General features: G+C 41.5%; 1 protein-coding gene across 1 annotated transcript in view; it reads right to left on the reverse strand.

The window, feature by feature from the left end:
* Positions 1 to 620: 620 nt before the first annotated feature.
* Positions 621 to 14,101, reverse strand: part of SFXN1 (sideroflexin 1) — a 39,989-nt gene continuing 26,508 nt past the window's right edge. The window contains exons 5-11 of the mRNA XM_069764083.1: positions 12,257 to 12,332; positions 11,165 to 11,250; positions 10,127 to 10,254; positions 7,840 to 7,889; positions 7,698 to 7,747; positions 7,415 to 7,462; positions 621 to 6,374 (exon numbers count right to left, since the gene is read on the reverse strand). Coding sequence (XP_069620184.1) covers positions 6,278 to 6,374; positions 7,415 to 7,462; positions 7,698 to 7,747; positions 7,840 to 7,889; positions 10,127 to 10,254; positions 11,165 to 11,250; positions 12,257 to 12,332 — 535 coding nt within the window. The 3' untranslated portion in view covers positions 621 to 6,277. The remainder of the gene's footprint in view (positions 6,375 to 7,414; positions 7,463 to 7,697; positions 7,748 to 7,839; positions 7,890 to 10,126; positions 10,255 to 11,164; positions 11,251 to 12,256; positions 12,333 to 14,101) is intronic.

A 14,101-nucleotide genomic window follows, 5' to 3' on the forward strand; every position in this document is an offset into this window, starting at 1 on the left:
CAGCTTGTCTTGATGAATCGGGAGTCAAAGTGACATTTCTGCTTTGCCATTCGCTTTCCCTGCAGTCAAATGTATTAAGTTTAGAAATCAATCCTCCACGTTCTAGTAAGGCTACTTTCACACTAGCGTCAGAATCTCCCCGTCGCAATGCGTTGAGCAGAGATTCCGACGCTAGCGTTTGACGCACTGCACAACGGGTGAGGCGGATGCATTTCTCCGGCGCATCCGCTGCCCCATTGTGAGGTGCGGGGAGGTGGGGGCGGAGTTCCGGCTGCGCATGCGCGGTCGGAAAAAGTGGTCCGTCAGGAGCAAAAAACGTTACATTTAACGTTTTTTGCTCCCGGCGGTCCGCTACAACACGGTGCAACCGTCGCACGACGGTTGAGACGTGTGGCAAAGCGTCGCAAATGTTAATCTATGGGGCAAAAACGCATCCTGCAAACAACTTTGCAGGATGCGTTTTTTGCCATAAACGACGCATTGCGACGTATTGCAAAAAACGCTAGTGTGAAAGTAGCCTAATCCAATATCGAGTATCCACAAACCGGAGCAATATTTTCCATTCAGGAGTATGAACAGCCGGACCTTTATATAGCATTCAAATAAAAAGCAAACAAATATTGGATTTGTCCAGCCTTGGTTTATTTTATTTTCACTAGTTAAACTGAGAATTAAGAACATTTAAGATTTTCCTAACATTTTCTCACCACGAATACGGAACATAAGATGCAGTTGTTCACGGTCTAACATTATTTAGGTAACACGGCAGACAAAGTCACTTTTTCTTATCCCAGTTTTAGATCTTATTGCACATAACTTGGAGATTTCTCCCTCTAGAATATCTCACAATTACAGGAGTTACGTTTTCCAGTTTGTTCTTTCATGATACTACAAAAATGAATACAATTGATAAAAACATTAAAAGACTGAAGCTTTGGGTATGACGGTCTCAAAGTTCTTTGGTTCAAAGTAAATAAATACATGATTTGTACAGGAAAAAAAAAAAAAGATGTTGGCAAGAGTTTAAAAAGAAGTCTTATGGGAATATTAAAATACACCTTAAAAAAACAAAATCACACATAAAAGCGGATTTATCTATATATCAGTTTTAAACAGATGTTGAGGGGAGTAAGTACGCCTGTTAATAAATGTGGTACATTGCTGCCTGTTTATTCGCCAGAATTTCTAGGAATATGACTTCCCAATAATTCAGCCATAACTTGAATGGAAATGCAATACCAGCCACGGCCTGTGGACAAGAGTGGTGCTCTTTTTAATCGCAAACAACTCCTAAAAGTGTATTTAAATAGAACTATACAACATATTTTAAGAACGTATCTACCTGAAAACTAAAATTTGGTTTGGTCCAACGGCGTATTTTTGATACAGAAATGCTACTTAAAATCCACAGCACCAGTTATCCAACTTAAGTTACATTATCATGCATCTGTCACCAGGTCTTTGCTATGCAATCTGAGAGCAGCATAATGTAGGGGCAGTGAACCCGCTTCAAGGGATGATTTACTAACTGGGCTGTGTTTTGCTGTGTCAATACAATCAGTGTTTTATTGGCAGCAGATCATCACAACAGGACTAAGTACCTCGTGCCCCCTGGTCCAACCACGCCCCCAAAACGGATTCTAATCTCTATCACTATACGACGTACACAGGAAGCTGCCAATTTGTGGTGTGGGTGGATTATACACAGCTCAACATCTCAGTTCTGCAGAAAAAAAAAAACTTATTCTATCACAATCAGCAAACTAAGTGAATACATTGCCGAATTTAGGGTTATGCTGCTGTCGGATTACATAGCACAAGCCTGACAACAGATTCCTTTTAACCTGAACCGCCAGATTGTGTAGCATATTTTTGTTTTTCTAAGTAAACTGCTTTTTAAAGTGTAACTATTATTTTAAAAAAGCTTTGATATATTATAGGTGCTTTATAGATTAGCTGATCGGTGGAGGTCCAGGTCCTGGGACCGCCACTGATTGGTCAAAACACCGTTCTGAAGTGGACACACAAGGGGGGGGGGGGGGGGAGGGAAGGTACAACAGTAACTCTAAGGGTCTGTACACCACTGTGTGAGTTAATGTACAGACCTATAGACTTACTAATAAACTTGTAGAGCGCTCTGTGTGTCCTACGCACTCATGTAGAAGTGTCAAACTTCAGATCAGTGTTGTGACCGATCGATGGTGGTCCGGTTGCAAAGTCCGACACTATGCAGCACTTGAAATATCCAAAAACTTTTACAAAATGACAGCTACACTTTCAAATTAATTTGAGCTTTACCAACACATTTGTATCGAGAGAGAATAAAGTGAGAAAAGTATGAAGAATAGTCCACGATGCAATGTGTGACATAAACCAGTCAACCACTGGGCATCAGGTTCTCCATGGACCAAGCCCCAAATGTCTAGCTGGAGATACGGTAACAGACCTCTAGAACCACCTTCTGAAGATTCTGTGGGTGTTACAAGGGTAAAAAGAGTAACGATCTGACCTAGACTGAGGTCTCCTGATGAAGCCTCACTGGCTGTACAATGTGGACACTTTGGTTTCCCAGGCGGATAGCCCAAGCAGCTGCTGGACTATTAGTGGGGCTCTTTAGATCTTGGACAAATGTATTATTGCATTATCTGCTTAAACCCTGAGTTATAATTGACCTAGTGAAATGCAGTGGAAAAGGCAGATGATGTAATGGGGGAAAATGCTATTTGTTGTCAGTCATCCCTGGATACTACACTTTACAGAAATATTTTTATCGTAAGGCTTTTTACATAGAACATCTTGCCAACCCTTTTTATACTATATGATGGAGTAACTAACAAAAAGAGTTGAGTTTGGCACGGTTCAGAGTGTCAAAAAAACAAACAAAATAACCTTTCAGCGATGGCACAATCTTCAGATCTGTTAAGAGTTTGCTTTACACCAATGGCACATGACGTGTTCTTCACACAAAGCTTCATGAAAAGACTCAAGACGCTCCTCTTATATTTGTCTAGACCAGTCAGACTGATTTATCTATTTATTACGCTATTCTGTTTATAGCACGACTCACAGAACGCAATATCACAACAACAAGGTTTTACGATGGCAGATTTTCTAAGCGCTACTTCCATTCCTCGGTCATTCCAATAGTTCACAACCTTCACCTAAGAAATTAAATCATTCAAAATACATATTCGGCCCCCACCTTTTACCCCTAGCTCTTGTTCATCACCACTAAGCACCAAAAATATTGAAGAGAATTACTAGATGTATATTGCTGGGGGACGCTACCGGCAAGCAAATCAACCATCTTCCTCACATCTTGGACTCCATTGCCAAAAATATTTGGCTAAATGGCAAGAGAAAAATCACATTATTCCCAATTAGAGACCCCTGTGAACAGAATATACATTAAAACAAATTTATCGTAATTCAATATTTTTCATATATTCCCGGTATGGCACTGGAAGTCGGAAGAACAGAGACTATTAGAGCTATTGTTCGATGTTGATGGGATCTGTTAAGTCAAAGATAAACCTTAAAGGGAACCGGTCATGTGAAAAACCTCTATTAACCGGTCAGGAGACCTGCAGCAGAACGTACACGGTGGGCCGTACTTGGACTACGAAGGGTGGATGTGGGAAACTGGCCTAATACAAATTATGCAGTAGAATATTTCAAGTTCTCACAGTTAAATTGTGATTAACATACATAATCTAAACTCTATGTAAAACTATATATCAAAATCGTTTCTTAATAAGTAGTGCCCCCGTGTGTTTTGAAAAGCAATATTGGCTGGTGGATAAGGGGCAATTGCTTCCGAAAGAGCTTACTATACTAACTAAAACCATCCCTGTATTCACCATTGAAATATTTGGCTGAAATGGTGCAGCAATAATTATAATGATATCAAAAACTTATAAAAAGCAAAAAATACCTTCCAAGATTTTATAAACAGTGCAAACGATCCGGCAAAAACTGTGCTGTGATGATTAATGAAAATAGTCGGGAGCAGAATGATGTCTCTTGAGCAGTACGTGTAACAGCACAGGAGGATTAAAGAAAAGGCAGCTTATCGGGAGTTGGATCGTAGGCACCGAAGGGACACGTAGCTCTCAACAGGCAGAGATGCTCTGCTCCTTAATCTTATGGGGTAATGACTGCCGATACATTAGATCGCTATGTGCCTGATCGCTGTCTGTATGAGATAGCTGCCGCCATACTCTTCTAGCAGAAGAAACAGGCTGGACCCTTCTCGTTCCTGACACCAGGTTTCAGAGGTCCATCAGGAGGCCTCATACTCAGTTGGTCAATTCTCGGTTTGGCTGGATTTAATGTAATTCTAATGTGTAGGAGGGCCTTAGGTGTCAAAATGTGTACCACTTTAAACAAGTTCACTCAAGAAGTACCAGGATTAAGAAAAATGCATAAACCCATGAAGGTCTACTATGCAGTCGCTGTTCTTGGATTGTATGCAATATGGAGCTGCAGGACCCGTCAACAGCCACTATAGAGCACAGAGCTTGGCGTTCTGGCTCCAAGCACTATTCATCTCCAGGTACTGCCAATATCACTTGAGCGGTGGGGCTCCAAAGTGTCAAATCGCCACCAGGCTGATCTTGATGCCCAATCCCAAAAAGATAGGTGATCAATACTTGATGCACTTCTACAACTCTGATGATTTATCAGAACCCTATTTCAAGCTTAGAAGGAATATAATGGTCAACTAATGGGCAAGAACAGGCACGGCAGACAATAGGGTTGGGTGAGGAGCACCAAAAGGCCTTTTTAGATCAGAGTGGGTACTCATCTTCAGTATTAAGGAGTGTTTGTTATGCTCCTCTGAACAGACACAATTAAGATCCAGTATGTGATCACCATAAATTAAACTATTTGGCACAGGAAGTCGGAGCCTAAATATAAGTATGAATACCCTGCTTATGGCCATAGGTGTGATTAGCATAGAAATAAAAAACATCTTGTGCCTTCTATACTAAAAAAGGCAATGGATTTGCCATTGTAATACATTATATAATATATATATTGGAATGTTATGGCACCCATGTTGTCAACCTTTGAAACGTGTGCACTTAGTGGTTTCTGTTTAAGTAATGGTCACAAGGAAGTGACCTTTGGCAGTCAGGACGATGATTCCCAGTTGGGGTATGTGTAGTAAACCATAATTAATAGGCAAATACAGAAAAGTTACATTGAGTTGTTGGCAGTCAAAGTCAAGGCTCGCAATAAGAAAAAGTTTACACTGATGTAAACTGATGTATGGATATGTGCAACAGTTTATGGGTCCCGCTAAACAGGGCCTTTCTTGCTGACCGTAAAAACTAAAGCACAGAATTTACGATTAAGCGGCTGTCCTGGGCCATTCCGGTCTATGAGCTGTGTCTGGTATAGCCTCGTTAAAAGGGTTGTCCACTAGTAAGTAGTACATCTCCTCGTCACTCTGAATGTTTGCTCTCGTTAAAATAAAAACACCTAGGATAACCTCCTGTGCTGGCGCCATTCCAAAGGTGTCGGTATTCGTGTTCCCGAGCCTCATGTGAGGTTATTACGTCACGTGTGCCCGGCGCCCAATCAGCGCTGGCATCACTGTCCGCACCACCAGACGAAAAAGTAATCAAGAGGAAGTGAGAGCTGTGGCTGGCCGCTCCCTTCCTCTTCATTACTAATATGTTCAACAGCGGGGACAGTGACGCCAGCGCTGATTGGGCACAGGTCTCACGCTGGAACGGCGCTGGCACAAGAGGGTATTATAGGTGTTTATTTTAATGGGGGGCAAACATTCAAAGTGAGAAGGGGTGTCCTAGTAGTGGACAATCCCTTTAAAAGAGAATGCGACAGTGAGGCAATACTATATAGCTCATGGACATACGTGATACACTTTCATAAAGAAAAATTAATAGAAGTCCTAGGTGACCTTTCTAAAATCTGTCCAAAATAATAAAAAAGTGTATATTTGTTGTACACATACTACGTTTTTTTCCTTTTATTACTCACTACTTGCTTCCATTTGTTTCAATGCCCACATTATCTCCTGATAATATTTATGAGGACAACTACACGATAATGCTAATTGAGATGTACAACCCTGTTAAAAATCAAAATCAAAATGATTTCTACTGTATGGTGAAATAATACTTAAAAATAAAACCTGCAAGTTTGAAAACCTATAAAAAAAAATACTTTGTGTTCGTCTTTAAAACGGGTTTAAGACTTGCTTCCTTTCTCCTAGGAGCTCGGCATACGCGAGAGAGTGTGCTCAGGATTATAACCCTTTATTAAAGTACACCCTCTCCAGGCCCGGGCTGTTCTCTTTAATTTGTGCTTGCAGTCCAGGCTCCAGTCGGGACACAGACATTGAGCTATGTAAAAAAAGGAAAAAAATAATTTATTAACAAGGGAAGTGTAATCTTTGAGACGCAGTGGGACACAAAGACAATGACGACTAAGTAAACTCAGTAGTGGAAAAGCTGAGTAAAGGGGGAAGCTAACTTAGTTTTATGGACATGTTTATGATTGCACTTCTATACCTGAGTAAAATATGTTATTTTTTTATAGAACAAATGTATTTTATTGCAACGAACTGTAAACTGAAAAAAAAGTGTCAATTAGTGTAAAATTGTACATCTTTGACACATTGGTCTCCCTCTTTTCTAACATTGGTAAGTGCACTAATTAACATACATAATAGCAATAATTAAGATATTAGACTTCGGAATTAATATTGGAAAGTGTACTACCATCCTTATCCAAACATATTCGAGCCCGCATCTTTCCTGGCAGATGATGACTGTTTGGCGCCTCTAGAAGCTGCGGGTGGAGTGGGGCTCCGTTTGCGTCTGTCAACCTTTAAACACCGCTATCAACATCTGACAATGGCATTTACAGCGTGCGGCACAGGGCGAGTTATTCTATGTGTGATTGCGAGACACTGATAGGTTGCCATGATGGCCAGGGGTCTGCTGAAGACCTTGGGTTTCTGCCATGACTGAACGCCAGCCTACAGCTGGCATTCAAAGGAGACCGTGTTTTGCGCTATACATAGCAGCATTGTAGTATTGCTGTATATAGAGGAAGCGATAAGTCCCCTAAGGGGACTAACAAATACATAAAAAAAAAAAAATACCCCCCAAAAATCCATAAAATGTTCAAATCACCCCACTTTGCCCCCATTGAAAATATAGAACTAAAAATACACATATTTGGTATTGCTAAGTCCGTAAAAGTCAGATCAATCAAACTATAAAATTAATCAACACAATCGGCAAAGGGCGTAATGAGAAAATAGATCGAAACCCCAGAACTGTGGTTTTTCGGCTGCCGCAACACTGCAATAAAATGTGTTAAGAGGCAATTAGGACATTGCGTTGAAGAAGGGGAAAGTGCCTAAAATGAGTCTTACCTGTTCTGTGGAAATAATGCACAGCAAAGTGGTGTTGCAAAAACCAAGCTAAAAATAAAGAGGGGGAAAAAAAAATAAAAAAAATCGAGATGTTTAAACATGTTACTTTACAATTGTCAGAAACCATTTCTAACATTACTATATTCTACCAATTTAGAAACTCAGAAGTATGAGAAACTCACAAACACACTATTTTACAGCCTGGATTTCCGCTCACGCCACTGCGCCTCCTCTTTGCCTGCCCTATCTATTTGTAAGAGACCTTTATACCGCCACGACTTACCAGAATCCCACTAATCCCACTTGTATAGGGGCGCTCATCCATGGAAAGCGCTAAATCCAAAAAGAAATGCAAACCCGTGTCAGACATGAAGGCCAGCAGGCTGGAAGCGACTAATGTGCACGGAACAAACGGCCACTATTACCTTGAGGAAAGCTTTCTTTTCCAGACTGTTCATTATAAATGGGGGAATTGCTGTAAATGAGGAGAAAGGAAACATACGGATATTAGTGGGTTCTGGGTTTACATCAATTCTGCATGGGGGGGGGTGTCAGGGCTGGAGTGGTGCTTTAAATCTAAGCCCTGTGCCCCTTGCCTTATACTCACCCTCTGGCATCTTCACCTTTAGTCAATGCCACTCCGTTCTTGCGGCGCCATCTTGTGAGCACAGATTCTGACTGGCTGCAAGTCAGAAGCTACGCCACAAGTTCTCAATGCAAATCTATGAGAGCCAGAACAAGGCTTTCATAGACTTACATTGGAAAGTGACCTCTGCGCCACTCCATGAAACACTGGAGCAGTCAGCAGGTCACAAACAGCAAGAGACCGACCGGAGCAGCAATGATAACTGATGAAGATGCCGGAGGGTGAATATAAGATACGAGGCAGGAGACTTAAAGCACCACTCCAGAGCAGCTATAATAATAAAAAAAAAAAACAGCTGGAGTGGCGCTTTAATACTATACATTATTATAAATATTACCAACATTTATAAATAAAAGCGAATCTGTCAGTGTTTCTGCGATGCAATATGACAACAGCATGATGTAAGGACAGAGACCCTGATTCCAGTGATGTATTACTTAGGTGTAACAGTTATGATAAGAGTCACAGTTTTCTCTGCTACATATCTAGCAGAGCTGAGAATGCTGAGCTGTGTGTAACCTCACCATGAGGTTATGTCCCGAGGAAGAGGTCCTGCAAGACCTCGAAACGCGTTGACCTTCAACCTGTTTGAAATAAAGCCTCAAGAATATCGTCCGCCATTCATGTTTATCAGCAGCACAGATTTGGACACATACACCCAGTTTCACCTATAACCTCGTCACGTCACAGCTTTCTGTGTACATTGTATAATGACAGTAAGCAGATAGTCGGTGGTGGGAGCGTGGTTGGACTAAGAGGCATGAGGCCAGTTGTCCTGTAGTGATCATCTGCTGATAAATCACTGATTGTATTAAAACAGTCTAGTAAGTGACATCATTGTCATCAGGGTCTCCGCTCCTACATTATGGTGCTCTCAAAATACACTGTAAAAACCTGGTGACAGATTGCCTTTAATAGATGTATAGAGAGGTCCAGTGTGTGGCATAAAGCTCTTCTACATACAGTGATTGCAGTGATGCTCTGTAATAAACACAAAGACTACAATCTGATATCTACCAATTTTAATCCCTCTGGACAATTCTTGACAATAAGCAAATGATAAACCATCCCCATTGGGACCTCCAGTAGTGAGTGTGGAATCCTGACAGTAAGTGTTCAATTTTCTTGCAGCACCCCCAGAAATGGAGATGTACATTGAAGAATGATTCAAAGGGACAGAGCAGTCCCTCCAGAAAAAGACCCTCTTTATAAATGCTTCAAAGCCTGGCATAGAGAAGATGAACCTGAGCAATGGACCTCTGCTCAATCAACTCTGCATTCCCATGACAATGGGTTTTCTTATCCTGATAATCCCTTAAAAGGGGTTTTCCCATCTCCAAGATCCTATCCCAATATGTAGGTGTAATATTATTATTATTATTAACTTTCTCATGTACAGCACCATGAATTAATGGTGCTATATAAATAAATAGTAATTCGCAAATACATCCAATTATAAATGGAGTATAGTTCTTCTGACTCGCTACGTTGCTTACCCCATGTGCTGGGCATTGCAGTAGGTTAGGTATTCATGGTTACGACCACTAATAGCTAAATAACTAATTGTCACTATAGGGGTGGTCGTAACCATGGATACCTAACCTACTGCAATGCCCTGCACATGAGGTAAGGGATATAGCGAGTCAGAAGAACTATACTACACTTATAATTGGAGGTATTTGCTAATATTTTTACACCTACTACATACCGGAATAGGCTCTTGGAGATGGAAATACGCCTTTAACTTCATTTTTAATATTTAAAAAAATAAAAATGAAGCTAAGCAAATCTTCTATGAAAAGCAAGATGGACCTACTAGTGTTATATAACAACCATGGCTCTTATTGGTCTCCCGCCGCCCTCCTAAATGGAGAGAAGGTGCTCTACATACTAGATTTCCACGACCCTATAGGCCGTGACAACTACTGCTGCATGTTACTGGGCCGTACAGGAGACATGCTCTTCACTTTCTCTGCCCACCTATTAGTGAGAGGACTCTACCACGGTTCATCACTCTCGCCATGACACCAAACACTGCCATTAATGCATGTCTATGTAACACGTACCCATGCCTGGAGCAGCCATAAGGATCCTAGAGACGACCACCTGAGTGATGGCTTGTTTAGCAGCGTTGGCAGATTCTCCAATCCGGTTTCCATTTTCATCTGTGACAGGAATGCCGTACTTTAATTCCCTGTTACAGGCAATACAAAAAAAATGTTGTTACTGTATATGGCCATTCCTTCTCACATGGACCAATATTAGCCTTCGTGGGTTTACTTTGTACATGAAGCCATATACAATGGCCACCACTGGTAGCAGACAGTAGACGGCTCAGCACAATGGGCACACTGGAAAATGTGCAGTCATTGGGAAAACTGTGGGTGTCACCAGAATCATGCATACTTGTGGTTGGCCAATGGCGGCACAATTTGGATCTTCTAACCTTCGGCCATAAGTTCCCCGGACTACTCAGTCCTCTTTCCATGTTCTCTCTCCAGACTCTATGGGTCACACTGCGCTCTGCGGGACTCAGGAGGGGCTTTTACAATGCATTTGCTGAGCCATGAATCTTTGTCTATGGCGCGTCAGAACAAGGCTCCATAGGTTTACATTGTTAAAGAGACTTCAGGCCTACGCATAGAGCACAGAGTGAGCAGGAGAGTCTGAAGAGCAGTCACGTCACTGAGAAGAGGAGCAGAGCTTCCAGAGGAGTATATAACACATATACATTAGATTACATACATAATAAATACAAATCTTCCTTGGAAGGCTTCTTTAATAATGGAGTTGCGTCCAGTACGCCACTTGATTCTTTTTTACAGATGGGATCTTTTGTTCAACTAAACGTACAGATTTATGGCGCAGACTGAATGACTGTATTTGTGTGTCTGTAGGAAGCCACTTCACTGAGGAAGTACAGCTAGAACTGTGTTCAGACCAGACATAAGAAACCTACAAAAAGATATTCTATTGGATTAACCAGAAAGAGAAGGACCTAAAAGGAGGCCAAAGTGATTAATCAGACCCTAGTGAACCTAAAGGAAAATACAGCCCCGGTAACAAAGGGACATTCTACTTACTGAAAACATGACGCTTCTTACCGTTGTCTCATCAACGGGATGTTGATACAATTAGCAGCAGCTACAGCAGCAAACGGGACAAATCTTCCTATTAATGGTGAAACGTGCTAATAAAAAAAATATAGAAAGAGAGAGAGAAAAAAAAAAAAAAAGATATTGTCATCTGTCAAATTCAAAATATCCATGACTTGTCCCAAATCCCCATTTGTTATACTGCTGTGGATTTATACATAATGTAATGTGTTACTTATAAATATTTAGTACATTGTTGGAGAAAATCCTTACAATGGAAAATTGGAACCTTCATAATACATACACTAGATTTTAAAAACAGCAATAGGCTGTTTTATAGTTCAACGTAAAATAGTGAGAATCACATAGTGGACCCACATCATAAGCAACGCCTTGGGGTGGCAGAAGGTACTAGAAGACAGACGATACAGCCTGTGAGCATACATGAAAGCATCCAAAGCCTTCCATGCCGACTGGAGAGAAGGACACTGGTCTTCCTAGTCATTAGAACACCTTCTTTTCCTCCCAAACTACAAGCTGGAGGTGCTGTTTCGCTGCCTTGTTCATGCACCTGGAGTAGCTGATTTGAAGGAAAGGTCTGGAACACATCTGTGCTCCAGTGTGAGCTCAAACAAACGACCTCAGCGTACAGAAAATAGCTAAATGTGCAGTTTCCATCAGCTACACTAAGTGAATGAACAAGGCAGCTTAAACAGCACTTTCAGCATGAAACAAAAAAGGAAGCAAAAATTAGGTAAGAGTATATTATAAAGATTCATATATATGCAGAGACTGAGTTGTCCATTAACCACTGTAAGAAACGGTGTAGATATTCTTCCAAGTCACACCACAGAATGGAACAGCATTTTCAAGGAAAAAAAAAAAAACACCACAAAAGAAACTGCAGTAAAAACAAAAAAATTGGTGATAGACATAAGCAAAGCCGCACATATATTCAGGAACCTTAACACGCTCAAGACCTATTTTGTATGTTACCTGGATCAGGCATCACCTGCTGGACATGAAAGGTTAGAAGTGAGTGGTGATGAAATGGGTCATTAGTAAATGGAGCCATAATATAAGTAGGAACGCATGAAGTACCTTGGTTAGTGCGTTAAGTCCTAGAGCTGTGGCAACAGCACCTGTGGTGGCAGAAACATAAGCTGTTCCCAGTTGGCTAAAACAACAAGAGGTAAAAGTGTTTGCACAGGTAGGGGAACAGCAGGAAACCATTCTACGAAATGTCAATAATGAAAGTGAAGGGGAGACGTAGATTGCTTAGGCGCTGTGTTAGCGCTGTTACTGCCTCCAAATACGGGATCCCAACATCTGCAGATGGATACAGGCTGCGAGGGGTTGGCCACTGCTAGGATAACCCCTTCTTGATCAAAATGTCTGGCCCCGATAACATAATAAAGCCTATACTCCCCTCCGGTGCTGATGCCGTCCCCCCGATGTCTGCACTCGCGGTCCTGGGACACTCATGCCCAATCAGCGCCGGCGTCACTGTCTCAGCCTCCGGACAAATCGATCATGAAGAGGAAGTCCGGGATGCAACTGATCCCTGGCTTCCTTTTCATGTTTGATCTGTCCGAAGGCTGAGACAGTGACGCCGGCGCCGATTGGGTGCTGGAGTCACAACACCGCATAACAACCCCGGGAACGGCGCCGGCATGGGAGGTGAACATAAGCTTTACTATGTTATTGGGGCCAAGCGAGGGGCATGGGACAACAAAATCCCTATTGTAAGTGGCTAATAGACCATGGATTTAAAGCAGAGCTCTCCGCTTATTTTATTCCCACTGCTTCCAAGTAATTCGGATTTTGCTCTTCTTAAAGTTGCCATACACTTTCAGGAGTATATGTTTAGTGCTAATATTTATGGTCCGTACCAAGAGGGTAATAATACAGAGCAAACTAAAAACACGCCCTTGGTAATAACCATAAAACTTACCACTAAAAAAAAAATCCATATGTCTGGAACCGTATGGTGGATTAAAGTAAATCTAATATATAATTGCCTAGAATACTACTTCCTGCAATTTGTGCCAACTTCCGTGGCTTTGTCCGGAGCTAATGTCCGGAGATAAGTGACGTCAACAGTGTCCAGTGTCTGATTGGTTGCCGCCTGCTGCGAGCGACCAATCAGAAACGTGCCGTACTGTGACACACTCCGCCCGCCATTTTGGTGTGATTTTTGAATTTTTACCTCACAGCAAGTTTCTACTGCGTGGAGGCGGGCCCAGTGACGTTGCTCTTCAAGCTCCTGCCGAATTTCGTCAAAAAAATGATACCATTTACCAAAACTATATATATTTAGTTGTGAAGTGGTTCAGTGACATTTTCACACCAATTTTGAACTTTTGTTTGGTGTTTTCTCCATATACTGCCTATTATTTTTGTTCTTTCTTACTATTATTTATTAACTAGATGGCAGCCCGATTCTAAAGAATCGGGAGTCTAGAATCCATATATACTTTATTTATTCAAATGTAAGAATAATACAATTAATAAATAATAGTAAGAAAGAACAAAAATAATAGGCAGTATATGGAGAAAACACCAAACAAAAGTTCAAAATTGGTGTGAAAATGTCACTGAACCACTTCACAACTAAATATATATAGTTTTGGTAAATGGTATTATCATTTTTTTGACGAAATTCGGCAGGAGCTTGAAGAGCAACGTCACTGGGCCCGCCTCCACGCAGTAGAAACTTGCTGTGAGGTAAAAATTCAAAAATCACACCAAAATGGCGGGCGGAGTGTGTCACAGTACGGCACGTTTCTGATTGGTTGCCGCCTTGCTGCGAGCGACCAATCAGACACTGGACACTGTTGACGTCACTTATCTCCGGACATTAGCTCCGCACATTAGCTCCGGACATTAGCTCCGCACATTAGCTCCGCACATTAGCTCCGGACAAAGCCACGGAAGTTGGCACAA

The sequence above is a fragment of the Ranitomeya imitator genome, chromosome 4, assembly GCF_032444005.1.
Source record: "Ranitomeya imitator isolate aRanImi1 chromosome 4, aRanImi1.pri, whole genome shotgun sequence".
NCBI lineage: Eukaryota > Metazoa > Chordata > Amphibia > Anura > Dendrobatidae > Ranitomeya > Ranitomeya imitator.